General features: G+C 39.6%; 1 protein-coding gene across 4 annotated transcripts in view; it reads right to left on the bottom strand.

Annotated features, from left to right (window-relative positions):
* The window catches only part of SDK1 (sidekick cell adhesion molecule 1), a 388,639-nt gene that overhangs the window by 249,799 nt on the left and 115,918 nt on the right, over positions 1 to 22,922 (bottom strand). For all 4 annotated transcript variants that reach the window (XM_033074164.2, XM_033074168.2, XM_033074167.2 and 1 more), the window contains one exon: positions 19,252 to 19,399. In XM_033074164.2, the coding sequence (XP_032930055.1) occupies positions 19,252 to 19,399 (148 nt within the window). The remainder of the gene's footprint in view (positions 1 to 19,251; positions 19,400 to 22,922) is intronic.

Here is a 22,922-nt window from a genome sequence, read left to right as displayed (position 1 = left end):
GTTTTTAAAGAAACTGTAATTTAGTCACACTGTCCAAAAGGCTTCCTCCTGAAGAAAGTGGTAAATACAACATTGCCCTGAATTTTTTACCTAATAGCATCTTAGATATCTTTGCTATTTAGGAGGGAAAATAATTGTCAGGCGTGGAAATATTCCCAGAATCCCAGAATGGTTTGGGTTGGAAGAGCCTTTAAAGAGTCATTCAGTGCCATGGGCAGGGACACCTTCCACTATCCCAGGTTGCTCCAAGCCCCTTCCAGCCTGGCCTTGGACACTTCCAGGGATGGAGCAGCCTCAGCTTCTCTGGGAATCTGTGTCAGAATCTCTCCACCCTCACAGGAATTAATTTCTTCCTTATATTCACTCTATCTCTGCCCTCTGTCAGTGAGAAGCCATTCCCTTTGTCCTGATACTCCATCCCTTGTCCCTCTCCAGCTCTCTGGGAGCCCCTTTAGGCACTGGAAGGATCTCTAAGGTCTCTCTAGAGCCTCCTCTTCTCCAGGCTGGACACTCCCTGCCCTTGGAGCATCTTTGTGGCCTCCTCTGGACTCTCCCCAGCAGCTCCACATCCCTCCTGTGCTGGGACCCCAGGCTGGAGGCAGCTCTGAAGGTGAGCAGAGCAGAGAGGCAGAATCTCCTCCTCAGCCTGATGGGCAGGCTGGTCTGGATGCAATTTTACAAAATAAATTCCTCCAAAGAAAAATGTCGTTTTGTTAATTTTACATTTCCACCCTGACCAAGCAAGGAGCTTGACCTTCAGTCAAGAGCTGACCTTCAAATAACCCAGGGAACTGCTAAAGTTGGAAATCTCTTCAAGAGAAGAAGAAGTTGATGAAGGGAAATACCCCATGCTAAACATGGCTGCTCAGTGCCTCTTGTGATGATTCATGAGTTATTGCCATGGATTGATGCACAGCTAATCCCCCTCCTGAGGAAAGTGTCTTCACAACACATTAAACCTTAATCAGCTCATGGCAGTGATCAGGGGGCAGATTGGGAAAATGCTTCAGCCCATGTACAGTGGAGTAAAAGAGTTCAGGACATTTCTGCCACTTTTATCAGCAAAGGCTCCGAATTTTTGTCAACTCAGGAAATTTGCTTAGAGATTTCAAGGTATTTCTGTATCAACAAAAGCCACAATGTGTAAGTAGTTCTATCAGGAACATCTGCAGAGGGATGGGTGAATCCTAACCCTGAGAAAAGGCTGGTTTTTAGTGATGAAAGGAAAATTTATTTCAGGTATAAAATATCCAGGTATAAGCATGCCCTCATCACTAATGCACAGCTGTGTCTGTTAGGAGGCAACCTCGGTGTAACACCCAGAGAGCCTTTTCTAACTTAGTCCTTTGTGGAACAGACTGGAGGCAAAGATGTAAGAAATAAGAGAAATAAGAGAGGCATAGCTTACCTTCTTTCTGGATTAGCTTTAGAGACTCCAAAATTATAATCATGAAAGCTCCCACAAAAAGTTTTCACTTTCTTTTTTTGCCGTCCAGAACTCCTGGACTCAAACACTCCTCCTCTACCAGAGAAAGTGCCATCTCTTTATCATTAAATTGCTGGCCAAGTTTGGGTTTCTCTCCTGCTTTGCTTTGTCAGTGCCCAAGGTACAGACAATCCTTTTGGCTTTTTGCAATAATCCTCATGTGATCTATTCTAAAGAAATCAAATCTATGATTACATAAAGGTGCATTATCATTTTAATAAAATTTAATGACAGAAAAGAAAAAAAAAACAAGGTAAATTTATGGAGGCTGACAGCATTAGCAGGTTCAAAGGAGGTTTAGACAAACTCATGGACATTATTTGGTCTGTAACCAAATACTAGGAGAACTGGCAGGAATTAAACCTCCAGCATTCTTAACCCAAAAATTCTGGATGCTGGAGGAGAAAAAGGGACAACCTGCTCTCCCTGGGAGCATCTCATTTTCCTGGTGGCAGCACAGAATGTTTGGCTCAATGGACCATTAGACTGAGCCAATAGGGCATTTCTTATGTTCTAGGGGAAAACCTAATTTATCCCTTCTAAAAGCCAATTAGACACTATAAAAGACAGATATTATTATCAAGTTAGGACAATCTGTAAATGAAGATTCCAAGTTAGTAGCAGTCAGAGAAATGTGACTCAGGTTAATTGAATACTAATTATAGGTGCAATTATTCTGGATTATGCTGAACAGTGGGACACTGTGTTAGAAGTTGGTGTTCAGCCGAAGCCCCTCATTGGAAATTCAAAGTAAAATGACTGGTTTCCCCTGTATCATTTTATATTTTTTTTTTCTTCAGCTTTTCCTTCTGCATGATCCAAGTTCATGTCCAAAATTCCCCTCCCATAATCTGTATTTTAAGGATAATTGCAGCAAACAGGCAGAGGTGGAGAACTGGTGCCTTTTTGCATTGTAGGATTCCATTGCACAAACACAACAGATGTGGGGAATTCCTGAGGCACATGGGGAAATGGGATTTATATCATCCTAGTTCACATTGTATTTTAGAGAATTATCTGAAATACATCCCTAAGTTCCCAACCCATCATTCAGAAAGGGTCAAAATGCTCCAGTTTCTGGGGTTGTGCAAACAGCATCATCAAGGGCCACAAGTGCAGGGCACTGGAAACCTGAGAACAGCAACTCAGATCCTGGAGCAGCAGGGCAACATAATTTGAATTCCATTATATGAATCTAAGCCAGCAAATTTCTGAAAATCATCTACAAAAGGTAAAATACCAATTTATGCAGCAAATGATGAAATCTTAAAATCTATGTATTGCAAGTGAGGGAGAAAAAAGGGAGAGAAAGGCAGAAACAGTGAAGGAAGGAAAAAAGAATATATTTGGTGTTATAAAATTCTTCATTTTTCTACTGTTCAAGACTTTTATTTTTCTGATTCTGTATCATTTCATTGTAGTTACTTTAGAAGACAGTATTGTCTTAACTAAATTTCTATGCCTGACAATTAAAATGGGATTTCACCTGAGAAAATATTATCCTTTGCAAATCTTATTGCTACTTATGCTAATTTCTTTCTGAAGTTTAAATTGGGACAACGTCAGGTCAATCTGCAACACAGCTACCCTGGAATTAATGTTGCATTTGCCAATTTAGCAATTTTTTCATAGGTTTCATTGATCTGTCTTTATTTCAGTGCAAAAAAGAAAATAAATGTAAAGGTTTTATTAAAAGGAAAAAAATATTAGATCATAGAATGTGGCATTATCATAGCAGAAAGAAAAACAGTTTCCTACCTGTTGAATGCTACAGAGGAGGCCAGAGAATGCAAACAAGAAATAGATGTTTCAGAAAGGTTTTTAAGCCAAACAATTCAGACAAGATTTTCAAACAGTTGCTTCCTCATTTCTGCTTCAGTAAAGCAATAGTAGAAATAATGAATCCAGTAAAACAGTTTCAGGAGCCACGTTGTGTGATTGGTCAGAGAAAAGCTCCCTAAGCAGCCAAAAATGAACCTGGGTATTGTTTTCTGTCCTGGCACCCATCAGGTGGCTGGACCAAGGGAGACAGGGAAAGGTTATTTACCTGGTACAGCAGAAAAAACCTCCCAGTGACAGCAACACGGGCTCTGTGCCCAACAGCAGCCTTCAACACCAGGCAGGAGAGTCAGGAAAGGAGGAGACAAAAATCACCCCAATCTTTGCATTATTTCCAAAGTCAATCTTATTAGCTGAATCTGCATACCCAAAACCAGAGCTCAGGCAGAAGCACATCAGTAAATGACACTGTCAGGAATTAAAGCAGGATGAATTCACCATTTTTTGCTGCTGCAGTGCCAGCAGAGCCATTCAGCTCCTCTGCCCAGGAGCATGGCCCCTAATGAGATCCCCATTCCAGTCATCCTTCTTGTTTCATTGAGGACTGGGATTCCAGCAGTCACATAAGCCTTTGGATTTTACCAGGCTCTAAAAGGTTTGTTAAAAACCAACATTTTCAGCTAAGAACCCATCAGCTGGGTCCTTTAACACACATAGAATAAATTAGCAGGTAAGGCTTCTATTTATTCCACACTATCGTGTGGGTTCTCCTTACCCCTCTAACTAACTCCATAGTGTTTTTTTTTCTAAATACAGAACCCTTATGGCTAAATAACTGTCTAACAATGGGTCCATACCTGATTTAGTTCAAATTTGCTACAATTTAAAGCTTTTTCACTGCCCAACCCCTTTCAACGGAGTCAGCTATTAGTCAAGCCCAAAATTTCTCCATCAGAGCCACCAGCTGGCAATTTGCAGAGAGGAAACTTCTTTCCAGGCAATTCAGGGGAACATAATTGATGGCTGCAACAGCTTGAGATTCTCAGACCATCTCTGTGGAGCAGCTGAAGCACAGCAAAGTAGGTCAAGCATCATCCATCCCCCCCAAGGTTGGGCTGGGAGCTCCCCAGGTGAGAGCTCCAACACGAGATCAAAGCCACACCTCAGCCTGACACATGGAGGATCCCTCCAGGATGTGCTTCCTCACAAAAAAAAACTCCTGCCAAGGTTCCAGAGGAGCTCAGAGCCTGCACAAATGGAACAGCAGCACTTCCTTGTTGTTGTACTTTACAGCTCCTCCAAACGCGCTGTTATTCCCTCTGAAGGCGGTAATTGAAAGTTATAAGTCATAAAAACTGATTTATTCTTGCTGATGGACTATTTAAAATGATCTGAACTAACTGAAATTTAAAGTTTAAGAATGACATCAATAGTTCTACCCTCTACATTTATTTAAAGGAGGTTTCGAACGGAGCAATGTGATATAATTTAGAAATGAATTCAACAGTTGTTTTTACTCCCTCCGAGAGCAGTTATTGCCTGTCAGATAATTAAGTGACTATGCCAGTGACAGAATACACAAAGCAGCAGGGAGCACAAGAAAATACTGAAGCTTCTTGCAGTCCATGAGCTTCCAGCGAGAGCAACCTGTCTAACATATTAGAGAGAGAGAGAGAATTAAAAGACATGATCAGAAAAAACAAGAAATCACCATGGAAACGCTCTATCAGTGATTTCACTCTGAGTGTGATCAATTCAGATGACTCTCAGCAAATTTTATGACACATTACAAAACATACTGTAACACTCTATCTCACATAAACATTTATTTAAAATCGATAAGTCAACTAAAAATAATAATATACCTTGAGTAGCTACACTGAATGAACAAAAGATGTTCATGGAGATTCATTCCTCACTCAAAATTCATATCAAGAATTCAACTACTCTATTCAAGCCAGACTAATGTGTGTGTGCAACTCTAAGACACCTTTGAAATTTGTTTACTTCAATTAAGAGACACTTATGAAAAAGAAAAGGAAATAGCAGGTTCTTGTTCATCTCTAGACAGGAACAAAGTGAGCAGGAAGTTTTGGATGGTTGAATTTTGCTTCTGAAACAAATGTCATCATTCTGAATATCCAGATTCCTCAAAATACACAAACTGCTTAGCACTGCAAGCACAAAGCTCTGTCTGGGGAGAGCCAGCTCCAGCTTTTCCTCAGTCTCCCACTTCTGGGCAAATTTGACAGAGGGCATTTCTTCCATTTCTCATTCTCATTTTTTACTTCTATGTTCTATAAATAAATTTATTTGTTCTAATATATTCCTGAAAATTCTGAAGAAATTTTGTAAAAAAAACAAAACAAAACCAAAAAATACCACTCTCTGAAACTTAGGCTAAAACAGCAGAAACTGAAATTGAAACCCCAGCTCTAAGGTTATTGTGTGAGCAAGGCTAAGAACACACCAAGTGCTTTTCAAGAGCAGAGCAGCTCCCCATCATCCTGCCAGGGCCAGAAGCAGTCACAGAATCCTAAATCCCAACCCCACCCTGAGGTGGCCACCACAGCCACCAGCACTCCCTGCACAGGGCCATGTCCTGCTGGGGAGTTATCTGGGAACAAGGATATTTGTGGAAGGAACATATGGTTTCTGACAGAATGAAGGTGTTTCCTCAGAGGTGAGCTGCTGCTGTAGCACTGGGATGAATTTCTCTCCTCTGAATACAGAACTAAGCAGCACATTTGGGTCCTGGGACTGCTGCAATGCTCCACACATGGAGAACATTCTTCTGGAAGCTTCCAATTACCATGCAATTCTTCTTGGAATTTTTTTTTTTTTTTGTGACACTGATTAAAGATAATCACGAAAAGAAAACTATGGCTACTAATTGTTGAAATTGTAAGGGAATATATTGAGATGATTATCGACTTAATGAAGCTGGCACTGAAATACATTTTCCTGATCTGCTTACTCTGTGTACTGTCTCCTAACTGGATAATACTCTGTGATTTACTCAGCCTCAGTAAATAACAGACTGATCTCTCTTGTTTGCAAATGACAGCAAACATAGTTCCAGGAAAAATCATAAAACAAACAAGCACAACATGTAATGCAAGTATCAACCATTTTGGGCTCCATGAAAACAAGCTTCCTAGAGAAATGCTTGTTTCAACATACTCCAACTTGATGCCAATTTGTAATTACAAATCTCATTCTGAGCTACTTTACTAATTAAAAATAATAAAATCTTATATTAATGTCTTTTTTCTAGTGCAAATGAACACAGATTGAGTAACAAAGATATGTGTGCCTCCTGAGGAGGAAAAACTGAAATTATGAGTGAAAGCAGTCCAGCCCTTCCCCTAAATTCAGGCAAGGTTATTATCCCTGGGCAAGTCTTTGAAAGCATTTTTTTATTATTTGCTTTTATTTACTCAGTTCATTGAGAATAACCCTTTTTCCACAGAAAGAGCACAGGGGGAAGACTGGTTGGGTTTGATTTCCTCCCCTCAGTCTACCTCAACTATTCAAAATTCCATCTGTGAACATCCACTCTTCTACTACACAAATACATTCCAGCTTCACTTCTCATCTTCCCGATACAAATCCTCCTTTCCAGGCACTGGAAATTTTGCAGCATCCATCTCAAGCCACTTCTGGTCCTGTGATGGACAGAAGATCACCCCTGCAAGGAAAAGCAGCCCCAGCTCTGCACGGTGAGGGTGCCCAGTGGGAGGATGAAGTGTGAATCCAAAGCATTTCCAATGTCTCCCAGAGTTCATCAGGCAGCTGTGATCCTATGATCCAACTAACCAGGATTAGTTGTTCTTTAAACAAACTAAATGTAGCAGATATTACTCTTGTGGGACAAGTGAACTGTCAGTAACAAACACAGATGACGTAAAAAATGAATGTTCTTCATTTCCACAGTGTATACAGAAGAAATTAACTCTTGAGTTCCACAGATGATCAGTCTGTAGCAACTCTTGGCATAAATTTAAAATTAATTATGTTCTAAATGCTGTACACATATTAACTAATTAACCTCACAAAATGTGAAATAGATTTGTAGGCATTAGCATATGCCCTGAAGCATGAGATTTCATTACCTTTACCATTATTTCAGCTTTCAGAAAGATAAGTGTGCACAGTAACTCAGAATGATCCAAAGGAAAGATGTGGTTACCTGCACCCAGAGCATTTGATTTGAAAATCCTCCAGGAGCTGAAAAATTCCAAAGCTTGAGTGCAGACACACAAACGAACATTTATATAAATCCACCAACACATCACTGGTACAACTCTTGGTTAAAAAACCCCAAACAACCCAAAACTCAAAGCCCAGACAATTTCCTTTTGTCATTCATCATGCAGACCCTGTGCTGGTTTGGAAAGAATAAGATGAGCCATTCACACACCGAAACGGCTCAGGACAATTCTGATGTAAATCAGAGGGCAACCAGATCTTCTGTGACTTTCTGCAATGGTTAAAAGATTAAAGTACAAGCAGCTTTTTAAGTGTGGCTCTATTAAAGGAGCAGGAACTGTTGGAACAGAAAGTGAATGTCAAAGGGAGAGGGTGCGCCTTCAAAGCTCCCTCAATGAACTCAAAAATGTAAATTTAAAAAACTTATTAAAATACTAGATTTTATATTAGCATTTATAAAGCACAAGCTCAGAGTCCTTTTCTTAATTCTGGTAAATCCCTTTTGCAATTTAATAAAGAAGAGATTCGACATTTGCATCTGAGGAGCGACCCGATGGATGATTTTTTTTTTTATAAGATCTGCATGGGAGTAAAAATGCAACCCTGTGGAAAGTGCTTTGATGTTGTACAAGGGGAGGTTTTATTACTATGTCATGTCAGAGGTGTAAATGAAGTATTAGGAAATTAAAAAGGCTAAATTATTAGGAAATCACCTGGCAGTTGGCTGGGGAGCTTGGATCTGGTGTTGTGCTGTTTGACTCTCACATGGTGCAGATGCTCTTTACCCTCACAAGTTACAGAAAAATCAAAATGCACCAATAGAATGAGTTGTCTTTGCTCTTGGTGTAGAGGAAACCATCTGTGCCACCTCAAACAAACCTACAGAATGAGCAAAAAATGTGCTGCATTTGATGAAAATGAGTATTTTACTACAGAAATGATTGAAAATCACACCTACCAATCACAGGATGTGTTAGAGCAGATTAAGGAAATATCCCATGGGGTGCAGCAGGTTTCAGAGGAGCTGACAGCCCTCAGACACCCCACAATTCACTGACAGAAACCTCCCAGCAAGGAAAAGAGAGCTCTAAAAGCTGATCCTCAATCAGAAATTTTCCTACAGATGAAATATTTTTGCTTAAATAATTCAAAAATTCAGGCATGATGTCCAGATCTTTCATCCAGCCAGCATCACCTTCAAAGTTTCACAAGAAAAAGCAAAGTGTATTTTACACACTCGGTTTTCTACTGTAAGCTTGGCATTTTTTTCCACTCAGGAATTATTTCGTGTATGAAAGTGGCTTCCCAAAGAGACAAGAGGATGACAACTGGAATTGTAGCTTTATGAATCTTGATTAGTGAACCTTTCAGCACCATAAAGTCTTTTATTTAGTGAAATTAGCACTGACAGCTATGGATTAGAAGCTATCAGGCATTCTAATATTAAAGAAACACTTCTCTTTATTTCTCTGAAACAAGAAGATTTTGCCAACTCCCTGTTTTTGTTGAATTATGAGTGGCATGCTAGTTTATTTCTTGTGTTGGGATATTTAAATCAACATACAATAAAGACCTATTTACGGGATTTCTTCAAGGTATTTTCAGTGCTTCTTCTAAAATAAATTTTAAAATTCTTATTATTTTAATAATAATTGTAATAATTTTATTATTATTATTTTAATTCTTATAAATTATTAATTTATAATGCTGGTTCAAATAATGCTGTTAAAAGCAGAGTTGGGTGTAGTCAGTACCAGATTTAGACCCCAGTAAAGCAATATTACACATTATACAATATTCTCTGCTCTCACCCTCTCTGCTGTGCCACCCTCTGCCATTTCTTACCAGTTATTTATCATCCCCTCATGCACCAGGGTTTTAACTACATGTGAGTGCAGAAAAATCCATATGTGTGAAAATATAGCTTGAATTGTTCATAATTATGCTAAATGCGAACAAATTATTGATAAACACTCTGACACAAAGATGTGAGGGCAGGTATTTTCTTTAGAAAATGGTTTTTGTGATAAATACTGCACCAGTGATTACATGATCTGAGATCAGCCCTGTGAAAGCACAGAAGGAAGCAAGAATGAGAATTTTCAAGGCATTTTCACTAAACCTCCTCCCAGGTTAGAGCTGGGACAGAAAGAGTTTGTGATGAGGGACACAACCAAAGATACAGTAGAATTAGAAATTCATTTATTGGGGATCACCCAACAAATTAGGGAATTGAGTCCTGTATTAAACAGTTAATTTACCTGAACTAAACCAAGATCCAGTGCTTTAGTAGCAGACAGAGACAGGCAGTGGCTTTGCCACATTCTGCAGTAGCTTTATGAGATGCTTCATGTTAGTGGAAACTCCTTAGAGATCAAGAGGGAGCCTGGAAAAATCAGCATTTCTCCCCTTGCACCTCAGCACTAGATGGAGCATGTAATGGTTCCCTGTCTCTCCCTATATTGCAAGACAAATAATCTTGAATTTAATTCCACAATGTTTATTAGTAAATATGATCTATTTTGCCCCAAAATGCTTCCTTGTTAGACAGCTTCCCCCTGTGATGATAAAATCAGTATTAGAAGATGGGAGAAGATGAGGGTACTGTGATAGAAGGCCTGTGAGTAGGACAGCTTTTCAAGATTTGAGATTTGTCTTAAATGACTGCCTCACTCAGAACCAAAATAATGCCAAGCTCAAAAATAATGATTTCCACTTTAAAGCAGTTGGAAGAAAATTTTAAAAAGCTGATACATATTCATAGCAATACTATACTCATTTAGTTGCCCAGTTACTCCTTTTGGTACTGAAATACTCCACACAAATCTACAGCAAAACAACATTTTCAAATGCACACTGCTACTCCTTGCTGATTTGATCAATGGGGGTTAAAAGTGGTGGTGAAATAGCAGGAATTAGGAGAATTTGAGCTCTGCAGCAGAAGGATGAGCTGCAGGATTGGGGAAATGCTCACTCTGGGGTAAAAGTTATGAAGGAAATCAGATTTTGGAAGCAGAAACAGTGGGATAAGACTACCCAGGGACAATGCTGCACCAGAAAAGTGGGAGCCTGCACCTATTTTTGGCCTCTCAAGGTAGGCCATTTTTCCATTCTTTCTTATCACAGCCCTAGTTAAAACCCTAGCAAAGACATTGCATGGGAACATCCAATATTGACTGCATATGATGGAAATTACTGACATTTCCCTCTCCCCCATCATAATATTTCTGCTAAGTTGTGAAAAATATGAATAAAGACATAAATGCATTAAAATGAAATGTATGTAGAATTTTTAAAGTGTATTATGAGGTTGTTGCAGCAATATCTGTTGGGTAAACAGAAAATGCAGCTGTCTCACAACAGCCATTGAAATGTGTAAGTATCCCAATAAACTCTGCTTCTTGTGGCTGCTGAGGCCAGTTTCAGTTCCCATGGAAACAGATGATGGATTGCCAAAAATGAGATTTGATGTTTTAAAATAATCAGTGATTTGAACTAGTGATTACTATGAAAGTATTGCAGTCCTCTTGCAGCAGGGAGGTTTTGTGCAGGGAACAGGGAAGGAACACATGGCAGCTGGCAGGCAGCAGCAGAGTTGTTAAAATTCTTGCAAATGGTCGTGGTTGCTGAATGACAACAGCAAATGCAGTTTCTTGAAAAATCATTGAGTAAAATGTAGCAAAACCCCATTTTATGAAGTGAATAGGCTTTGATGTTTTAGAAAAAAATACAAAAAAATGTTGTACAGCCCTCAGATGCCATGCTTTCAAGTGCTTTTCCTAAATAAGGTCTCCTTTAGACCTCAATTCTGAGAATTCAAGGAGCCAGGCACATAAAAGTTTGAAATTGCTGGATATTTGTTCTCCTGTGTTATTTCTCAATGACACATTAGGTCCTGATTCTTCAAATAAGCCACAATAAACAGAAATAAAATGCTGGCAATGTTCAGTTTTCCAGAGACTGCAGGGGGGACACAGCTCTGGGGTGGATCAGTGGCAGTACAGGGGGTTTGCTGGGAGTTTGAGTTGAGAAGCTCAGCAAGATTTTTTTGGGGAAGAAACTAAAGAAACTCCCAAGACATTGACTCTCCTGAGAGGTGAGGGAAGGAAGAGATTTCCTCCAGCACTTCCACTCCTTATCCTTTCCCTTTGCCCTGCTATGATGAAAAGCAGGTTGATCTATTCCACTCTCTCCCCAGTTGAGGGACAGGAATTTAGAGAGAAAAGCAAAGAGGGAATTTAGAGGGAAAAGCAAAGAGAGTGAAGCTGAGCAAGCAAGTGATGGCTGTGCCCACCCAACAAACATTTGTCTATGTCTAAAATTGGTCCTTTCATGTAAAAAAGGGGTTTGTGCAGTACATAAAAAAATAGCCACAGGTGTGTGTTAAGAAATGAAAGGTAGCACTAACAAGCAGCAGATAAATAGATTTCACACAAATTTTGGCAGAATTTGACTGTTTTCTCACTTCTAGTTGCAAGATGCCTTCGCAAAGTTTCACCAGAGCCAAAAATGCCTCCTCTCACACGGATCAGGCTGACCCATGGAGCAGCAGGCAGCGCCTTTGCAATGGATTTAAATTCATTTGGAAGCTGTTTGGTGAAGGCCAAGCACAAAGCAGCTCCACTCTGACTCTGGGCACTCGGGATAAGGCACAGGCTGCCAGCTCCTGCCTCTCCCTGCAGCGCTAATTAATGTGGAACTGCTTCAATTTGCTCCCATGTAGCAAATTCTTTAAATTCAAGTTGAATACTGTTAACAAAGTAGACTTGATGCAAATCAACCACAAAAGCCACAATGCATCCCCAGAGTGCCAGGTTCTGTGGTTTTGGGGTTTGCTTTTTTTTTCTTTTCCTTCCTGAATCACACGGCAGTTTTTGCTATAAAAGTAAATCTGCCAAAATGAAAGGCTTTTAAAGTATTCCACATAAACCTGTATCTTAAAGCTACAAACTTAAATGTCTTAGCACCTTTTCACATCACATAAAAATCCACTGGAATCACGAGGCAAGACAGAATTTGTCCTTTCCTGCATAGAAAGAAAATTAACAATCCTTTGTAGTACAGAGGCAGAAGTACTGACAGATACATTTTACTTCAGTCAGTTTTGATTAATAAAAGTTGACTGGTAAACATAGGACATTACCTTTTGCTGTATTTGATAAATCACAAGTATTTTGCATCTATTTCCATAAAGGCAGAGATATGTGAGGGGCCACAGGAGATAAATTGTTCCCAGGGATTTGTGAACAATTGCCACTTTTTAAGCATAAAGCAATAGTTTTCTTTTTGCATATTTGCTCTTAAGAATGACTGCGACACTTTTAAATAGTCTTATCTTGGCTGCATATTAAAATATTTCCATTTGTAGGCAGAGTAGTTCAAAGATTGACAGAAAAATGGTTTTCTGCAAAAGCACATTAGTTATTAAAGGATTATATTCATGATTTGTCCCTAATAGCATCTGTAGTTCTGATTAGAAAATGCAGCAGATGCAAAAAGTGAGCCTCAAAATACGATGACAACAAGTCTTCATATTTACCCACCTCTAGATTGAGGATGATTTTAAAAAAATATACAAAATTCACTTCCAAAGAATAATGCTATTAACACTTCTTTCACAGTCCATATTTCCTTTCTCAAAGTACATTTGTCCCCAGAAAGCAACAAACTCATAAATCAATTCCACTGCAAGCTGTGATAAGTAAATCATACTTAGAGCAAAAAAGGTTTCCTTCTAGTGACACTTCCATTGCCTTTGTTTTACAAATTCCAAATCTATGATTAATAAGGGTAGTAGCACATAAAATGATTTTGTTCTTTATATGTGACCATCATAGGAAAAACAATATCCAACAGTCAGATTTTCCTCCTAGACAGTGATCTCTGAAGTTTTATTGAAATTTACAGCTGCTGAAGATTGTCCTGGAAGATACTGTGAGCAGCTGAGGCCCATTAAAACACAATATTAGTTCCAAGCATCCCCTTTTTTCTAGCAAAGATATGGATTTTACAGCGCTACCATAATGGCAGCAACTTCCCCTGGCTTATGAAAAAAACATACATTACAAAACCCTCTGTGGTTTGAGGTCCAAATTTGTAATGAAACATATTGGTCAAATCCCAAAATGTGCCTCTCATCTCATCAGCCCGAGTGCCTCTCCTGGGAAGAATCCCTTTCCAAATGAGCCTTGCTAAAAGGCATTTTTGTTGGCAGCGATGTTTTCTTCCTGCTGTCCCTCTCCCACCCCCGAGGGGCTGTGCTGCTGCCACCCACTCTGCACTCAGCACCCCCTGGTCCCCAGGTGCCACCTCCAACCCAACAGCAACAATCAGCCTGGGAAGGGGAGAGGTCTGAATACATTCATTTCTGACATGGACGTTTAAAACCCGTGGCAAACAAACGATGTGCAGAGAGGAAAGCAGTGAGGTTGGATCCAGACAAGTCAAACAAATGATGTGCAGAGAGGAAAGCAGTGAGGTTGGATCCAGACAAGCCCAACAGCTCTGGGAAATAATCCTGGATTTGCTTCCCCTGGGTGCTGCTGTTTCCCTCTGCAGAGCAGGGTGGTACCCACAGCAGCCCCTGACAGACAGTGATGCTCACACAGCCCCTGACAGTGCCAGGACTCCTCAAACTGAGCCCTCCAGGAGATGATGGGAGATTTCCCTACAGCCCTTCATTCCCATTTCCCATGAAACTCTTGGAAGATGATTCCTGGTGCTGCCTGTGCCTCCAAACTGAAGTCACTCAGGGCAGAAGTTTGGTTAAATAAATTAATTTATTTAACCTACAGTGGTGGTGATGAATTTTAGTTTAAGGGAATAATTTATTGCTATCAAATATTCTTCTTTTTCAGGTTCTGACCTTAATGTGGAGCCTGTGAAAGGTACATGCAGATAAATCCAATATTATAGGGCTTTTTCACATCTTATTGCTCAGAAGTGTCACTTCATGTTGCCAGCAGACAGGAGATCAGCAAGTTTTTATTTTTTAAATTATCTCAGCTAATACATTGTAGAGTTGACAGTCTCTGAATTTATTGTTCAGTAATGATAATCATCACAATCTTAATGAAAGTATTATCCAGTGCATGTGAAAAGTAATTATGTGCAACTGGCTTAAGTTGTATGACAGGCTGGTATTTGCAAGGAGATGCTCTGTGCCACTAGAACTGCTCACAGAAAAATGAAGTGGTATTTGGTTTAAAGTGAAAAATATATACATGGCACATTAAGTCAGCTGCTATCATCAAAGCAAAACCTAATCTAATGCTATTATCAGCCCCAAATTTGATGTATTATTCCTAGATACTTTAATTTTTCTCATCTTTTAAAGCCTACTTAGCTACAGCTATTTTTTTTTTCAAGGATGCCATTAATATATTTACAATTTTACTTTAACAAATGTCTAATAAATTTGTACCAGCTTTGTCTATTTGTGAAGTATTGTGAGTGTTCAAAACCACAGCAAGTCATGAGAGAGTTGCTTGTGCTTAATGTATTTTAATTTCCACAATCTGCCAGCAACTTCAGTCTCTAAGAGTTAATAATGACCAAATGCATCCAGTTGATCTGAGTGCAAAACAAAGATATTAACCCACGTGTACCTGAAGGCAATGCAATTCAGCATCCCTGCCTAGGGGGATAAAATGTTTTGGTTTTTTTTTTTGAAGTCTTTTGGTTCCTTAGGAGTTAATTAAGTGACCAAATGTTCATCCTACTGAAAGGGACCCCAGAAGTGCCTTTATACACCAAAAAATGAACTTTCCTCTTTTGTGTCAGACATAATTCCACTATCAAAAAACATGACTTAATATTCATCTTACATAGGGAAGAGCAATTTCACTGTGAGGAAGTTAATGAAGACAGCAGTAATGTCTGCATAGAAGTTTTCTTCTTAAAGAAAATGAATTAAACGAATTGATGGCTGGAATGAACATTTGCTCTGAAAAGTGCTTCACTTAGAGAAGGGTAAAAAATCCTCTAAGAGTACTAAGAATTTAATTCCTCAATACCACAAGTGAAAGGCAATTGTAGACCTTGATGGTGCTACTGTCCTTTGTGCCTCTCCAAGGTACTGTTTGTGCTCGTGAAAAGAAAGTTAAATGTGCTTTGCTTTTAAACCTGATGAAGTACAGGCAGGCAAGGCAAGCAGAATACTTGATATCCCAGAGTAGCAATTTCTTTTGATGCAGTCAGCTTTAGAGAGCTGCTGGTTTTGGTAAGATGTGCAGGGAAACAGGCAAGATCATCCCATCAGTCAGGACCCTGGGTAACAGTGCAGCTGTAACTCCACATTTCTCTGCTGGTGTATTTGGAAATGAATCTCTCTGGGTGTAATGTGAAGCCTCTTCTAGAACTTCTTGGGGAATGTAGAATAATAACAAACTCCTCAAACCCTAATTCTTCTCCTTGCTCATTTTCTCTCATTCTTGATCTTTTGGTCTCCTCTTCAATTCTCCACTTCATATTTTTCTAGCATGTACAGAGATTCCTCCTGTTCTAGAAACACCTCTTGAAAATACCAGGCTGAGGCTTTGGTGGCAGAGAATTCATAAAAAGCTGAAATGAATGTACACCCACACTGCACTAAGCAAGGAGGGGATGACACTGACTTTTAGGACTTAAATTTTTAAACACACACCATCATGTCCCACTGACTCTGCTGCAGATTTGTTAGTTGCCTTCAGCCAGAAACTATAACAACAACCCCAGGAGTATGTGCAGGCATTTGCATCACATTTATGTATTATACAGGGATTTGTTGACTTTACATGCCCAGTCATTTAAGAGCATCCTATTCTTGTTTTTATCTGCAGGCTTTAACAAAATATAACCAACACCATTAGGATAGGTGCTAATACATGGTTATTTGCTGCAAAATTCCACTATGAGTAACACCAGCAGTTAAATTAAATAAAGTGTGCAGTTTGAAAAAAACTGCCTGTGTCCCAAAGGAAACTTTCTCCCAGAAAATGTCACAGCCATGCACGCTCTCAGAGTAGGCTCTAAAAAAAAGCTGAAATCAAAGTTATTCACTGAATCCTTCCTCCTCACACCCTGAACAACTGACAAGGGCACACTGGCAGGACAAGAGGGGATAGTTTTAAACTAGAAGAGGGTGGATACAGGGAAGAAATTTTCTCTGGTGAGGGTGGTGAGGCCCTGGCACAGGTTCCCAGAGATGCTGAATAGCTGGCAGGGCCCCTCCCCATAAGTGTCCTAAATACTGGTACACAGGGAAGGAGAAATACATCAGCATTTACCACCTTAAACCTCCCAGGGAAGCCTTACTGCAGAGCCAATTAAATGACATTCCTTGAAACATCTCAAGAATTTCTTATTTTTTGTTCTCAGAACTGGTGTTACTTTTGATCTTTTGTACCTCTCACCTAAGGACAGCTCTGTTCCCACATCAGTGAGATGAATCCATGCACACAAACATGAGGATCACTTTTATAGCATAAAAATGGTGCAGTGTTAAGCACATGTCAATTAAGGCTTTTGCATGAGTAAGACTTAACCAACTATTTGAACGAATTTCACCACAACCACCACTCCCCCCATTTTTAGCACTGTTTATGTCCTCACTCCTCATGCACCACAGCAATGTCACTCCTAGAAATCATTATTACAGCTGACACATGAAATTATGGCTGATTGATTCAGCCAAATCATTGTAAGCTTGTTTAAGAGCATTAAAAAAGCTTTATATTGATTTAGCAATATAAGGTACTTTTAATCAGATTAAAGAGCATCTTACAAGGTGGTTGTATCAATTTCCCTGATCAGGTTAGCAGGAGATCCAGTGAGATTGATGCACCAGCCTAACTGGATCACTGGCTAACCTGATCAGGGAAATTGATACCTCCTGGTGCACAAAAAACGTGTGAAATGCACAACTTTTTTCCACAAACAGCTCCCATAAGATGTTTCTCCATTTCTCACAGTTTTACATGCATCCTCTCCATGTCTCAGCTTTCCTGTATTTATAGGGCTGCCATATTTACTTTCCAAATCTCATGGACAGCAAGATGTGAGCAGATGCTCTCTGGTTTTTCCAGTATTTTGAGACCTACTGCACACAGAGTGCTCTGATGATTGGTGTGTGCACCATAAATCTGTCACCTCCTGAAAGTATCAGACTCACTGTGCACCATCTATCAAACTTCAGAGGAGGCTCACACTTCCAGCTTGGCCATTTCAGCTGCAGAAGTGCTCAGAGATTCCTACACAGGCCAGACAAATGTCCTCAAATCTTCCTTTTAGACAGAATTTCTGACCAGGGAAATGGAATTTATATGGAAACCCTGAGGTGTATTTTACCCCTGCTCTAGCCAGTGTTGCAGTTCTCCCATTTGTAAGCACAACCAGTTACAGGTGATTTTACCCCAGCAATCCTAATGGGGTAAGAGCAAGAGGAAAGCACAGCAGGTGAAAATGAGGATCTTTGTATTAACAAATACAGGACATACACAGCTCTACCTGCAATTTTTGTAAGAGAGCTCAGGCAGATCTCGTTTTCAGGCACTGCAGGCTTGCCTTGGTCACTCTGCTCTGTTCCCTGTAAGGGCTCCCAGGAAATTCCCAGATATCTGGAAAATATTGCCTTGCCACTATCTGCAAATTCCTGATTTGTGTATTCTCAGCATCAACAACACAAAATGTGTAATGTGGCAGAAGTGGAGGAAGTAGATCCTTAATGGTTAATAACTCAGGATTTGTCACTTAGCTCTCTTCAAGAGATTGCCCAGGAACCCATTGTTTCATCTTCCAGCTGTTTCCCATCAAATTACTATTAAATTATTCATAAATTATTACATTGTTTCTTCACATCCTTGCAATACTAATTTTAACAGTTTCAAAGCTTTCAGGTTTTGAAAAGGCACATAGCAGTGAAATACACTGTACAGATGAGAAAAATTCAAATTTAAGAGAAGTTTTCCCTTTCTAATACGACCCCTAAAGCCTCAGCACTCCTGGTACACAGCAATATCCCATTACCATCATTTGCGGGCACATCTCTGCCTTTGAAAGGAAAATGTAATGCACAGTTAAAAACCAACTAGCAACATTCCTGGAATTTCAACAGCTTTCTAAGAAATGAGAGAAGATTTAATCCACATTTTTTAATGTCACAGCCAAGCCCTTCAATCTGGGAATGAAACTGTGCAGATAAAAACATGGGGTGGCTTCATAACTGCTTCAGCAAAGGATAAATGATCACACCTAGAGATAATAACTAATCAAAGTGCAAGTACTGTGTCATTAGGGGTGAGCTGCTAATTAGTGAAAAATAAATAAAACTGTCATTGTTGGCTAAAAAATAATGAAAAGAATAAACAATATCTGGAATTCATTCTGAGGAAAATAGTACTAAGTATAACTCTGCAACCAACCCCACAGATTCATGTATTAAAAGAAAAAACCCTCAGAATTCACTAAGTGCACTCAAGTAAACATAATTGAGAGATGAAGATTCCTTTTTCCAAAATGTATCATGGAAATGAATAGCGTGAAGGAAGCTCAGACATTCTGCACATCCAGCCCCTTCTGCTGCACCAGGACCATTAAAACCACATGAATTATTTTGTCAAACTGCTTCAGAAGTTCAGAGCCAGTCTTAAAATAGTAATTTATCTCAAACTTAGTATGAACACGACTACTTTATTCTCTTTAAACCTTAATTAGCGTACTTAAAATGTAAGCTGTGTTATCAAATATAATTAATCATATTTTAGGGTGGGTGTATTTTGAGCTTTAAATTGACTTACATTCTGCTGCTTGGTATAATCTTGTGCCCGTCTCTGAACCATGTCACTTGGGGCCTTGGATGGCTGAGGATGTGTGGGAAGTTCAGAACAGCAGCTTGTCCTTCAGTCACTGTTTTTCTCTGGTCTGTGTCCATGAAATCTCCCATGTCTGCAAAGAAAAAAAAAAAAAAAAGGAAAAAAAAAGAGTTTTGCTTTTCTCCCCATTTCTTTTCAGGGGACAGAGAAATCAGTGTGTTTCCCAAAAACCCTGGCACTGATAATTGCTCATGGGACACTGGATCACAGGGCAGTTTGGAGTTTGGTTTACAGAGGCAGATGGACACGAGGCAGGAAGGAAACCCCAGTGCTGCTGGTGCACACAGGCAGAGCATCCGCCAGCAGCCCTGCATGGCCCCTGTGCTCCTGGGCAAAAACTGAGGGGTTTTACTGAAAATGACAATTTAATGGTGGTTTGTTTGTTTGGTGTTTTTGTTTGGTTGGGGTTTTTTTAAGATAAATTCTTAATAAAAAAGAAATCTCTGCAATTCAAAGGGATGCTCATGGTGTATACAAATGCGTCCATTTCTTGGTCATCTTTTTGTTTTATATCCACAGCTACACAAACAGACAAGCAGCTCTTCCACTGCAGCCAGGCCAATGGAGAGTCAGACCTAGGCAAGGATCCCAAAATGATCCTGGAATCCCAAAGTCATGCTGGGGGCTGTCAGCTCTTCTGGAACAACATTCCAATGTCAACAGTGCATCCCCATTGTCAGAGCAGCTTTTAACACAAATTTTAATGAAGAAATGATATTCCACTTGCAGAACCTCTGCCTCTGCAGGCTTTATTTCACAGGCAGGTTCAGGTACCTGGGGAGACCTTGGGAAAATTCACTGAGTGTTTTTTTCTTGTTTTTCCATTGCCTTTTGTACTGAATTCTTATCCATTAAAATGAACAGGGCTGTAGGCTCTTATTTCTTCACCCTCCAAAGAACTTCTCTGCATTTTAATTTGACTTAAACTAGGTAACTGACACACGCACAACAGAGAACTATTCTACCTTCTGTCACTGAATTCCCTTCATTTTTAAAGTACAACAGGGTTCTCTACAAGTTCTGTGCTGCAGAGAGGGATGCAAAGGACATAGAAAAGAAATGATTACTATCAGGTCTGTGAACGGCAGGAGATGAGAAGAGACAGAACAAGAGCAGAAATTAAAAACACATGGTATTTTAAAGAAGCTTTAATCATCTTTGTGATTTTCAAGTTATTTATTCAGACATAATCAGCATTGTACTTCCTCTGCTGCTCCAGATTCCTTACAACTGTAATCAGATCAGCTACTTGAAAAGAGATTTCAAACTGTGGAGGTGGATCTAATTAACTTCACTGTTGTATCATTATTTTAGTTTTCACAATCCAGGAGTTTTTAAGCCCATCCTGTAATTAAGATTTACTCAGCAGTTCTCTCACAAATATCTGTTCCCATTCAGTTAAGTAATATGTTAGCATGTGTTGAGAATATTTTTTAAATTATTTAACAAGTTCTCTGCTACTTCAGACATCTAGGACATGGAAAACACCTCAGATCTTTCTCAGTGCCATTATAATTACACTTTTCAATTTTTCACTAGAGATCTTGACTTGAAGTGTATTGGGAAGCATCCTCTACTCACTGGCAAAAATAGCATTTCTTGTGAATCCTTCTGAGTTAAAAGACTAAGATTTAATTCCCCATAAGTTTTGATGAGTGGCTAAGATGTTTTTAGGAGCCCCTTGGAACGTTGCCTTCCGGTATTTTGAAGAATATCAAAAGCAATGTATGATGAAATATCAGGAACTTCACTACATCCACACAGCTTAAATCAATTAATTTAAATCAAAACCATTTAAAGACAACAATCACATGGCATCAGTAGCTACCCTGAGTGAAGGAGAAGGAGAATATTTAAAACCTGTAGAATACTTTAATCTGCAGGAATAAAGTGCAAATCTGACTGGCAATTTCACTACAGAAGCCATTTATATCACCAAGGCTCAAGACCAAAGGTCTCCCAAGTCACACAGGATCTGCTGTGCTTTGCCTCAGTGTCTTTATCAGTGAAAACAAATGAATAAATTAATTAATACATAGACTGCTTCATTCAGATAGATTTAACAGAGAACCTTTTAGCCTTGTTCAGCAATGCAGGTCTAAAAATTAAATGGAGAGAAAACTAAAACTGAAGAAAAGCAAACAATTACACTTGTTACTCTCTCCGGAACAGCCAAACACAGAGAGACAAAACTCTTCATAGAAAACCTTCCCCACCCTCAGAGGGGAATAAAGCTGTCATTTCAGGGCACACAATTCTTCAGCAGCAGCATCAAGGAAAAGCATTCCTGTGTCTCCTTCTCATCTTGTTCCCACCAGGACTTCCTCAGGAATTGCTGCTGCACTGTGCCAGTCCAACAGCTTGCACAGCTGGGCAGGGAGCTGGACAGGGAGGAGCTGGGACAGAACTTTATCAGCCCAACAAAAGAACTGTTGCTCTTTGAGAAATGCTGGAGAAGTCTCCCAGCCCACAGCTGCTCAAACACATTTTCCTGCTGAGCCCAAAGGGGAGTGCAGTGCAGGAGTGGGGATGATTAGTGGGGTGCAGGTGGAAACGGGCACTTTTTTCCCACTTTGTCCCCTGGAAGCAGAGCTGGAGCTGCAGCTCCAGAGGCTCCTGCAGAGGCTCAGTGCTGCACAAGGAGAGGCATCTCACCTTCCCTTCCCCTGCTAAACCTGCTCACCCTACACCTCACTCAGAGTTATGTTCACTCACAGCAGCTTTCAGATCCTCTCTGACCTGACAGAATTCACTAAAACTGCTGAGGAGTGTTTGGAAAAATACTTGCAAGGGTCTGAGGCAGGTCAGAGTGAGCCAGCAGGGGCACAAGGGCTGGCAGGGGTCAGGGAAGGAAAACCCCATTTTAGCAGCAGTTTATTTTTACTTCAGCTCCCAGCAGCTCTGAAACAATAGGGAGCCCAAACATCAAATTACTGATATTACTGACATTACAGATAACAAAATCTACTGTAATGCAGTGAACTGATGAACACGATACCAAAGCTTACACAAAACCATTTGCAACTGGTTTTATTTTAAAACACAGGAAATTCCATGTAATTTCCCTCATTGACATACTGATTAACTTGAATGAGTTCCTTCAAATTGGGTATGTAATAAATAATTCAATTTCTCTAAATTCTGCTTATCAAGTGACATTCACTATTACTGAATTTCCAGTTACTAACAATGATGAGGAAAAATTTGATCCATGTATGAGATTTCTTAGGCACAGCACATCTGTCTCTTTAAATTTATTTTATACTTTCACTTTGGAAGAAGAATTAGGCCTAATTTTATTATTATTTCCAAAAAAGTTCCTTGAATTACATTTTCTATATGTTAACTGAAAAAAAGGAAATCAAGAGTATGTGATCATTTCTTATGTCACGTTCCTTAGCACAAACACCTGAGAAAACTAACTTAACCTTTCCAAACAGCTGCTGGATTTCAAAAATTCTGCAAAGTCCAAACTGAAGCAGGGCAAACATTGGGGGAATTTGCTTCAGAAAGGTGTTGAGAACAGAATTTTAAAGTTTTGTTGTAAAACTGCTGATTTTGTACCACAAGGACTGTGATGTGAAATCTTCTCGGTG

This window comes from Catharus ustulatus, chromosome 16, assembly GCF_009819885.2.
Source record: "Catharus ustulatus isolate bCatUst1 chromosome 16, bCatUst1.pri.v2, whole genome shotgun sequence".
Taxonomy (NCBI): domain Eukaryota; kingdom Metazoa; phylum Chordata; class Aves; order Passeriformes; family Turdidae; genus Catharus; species Catharus ustulatus.
This window is presented reverse-complemented; position numbering and strand designations above follow the sequence as displayed.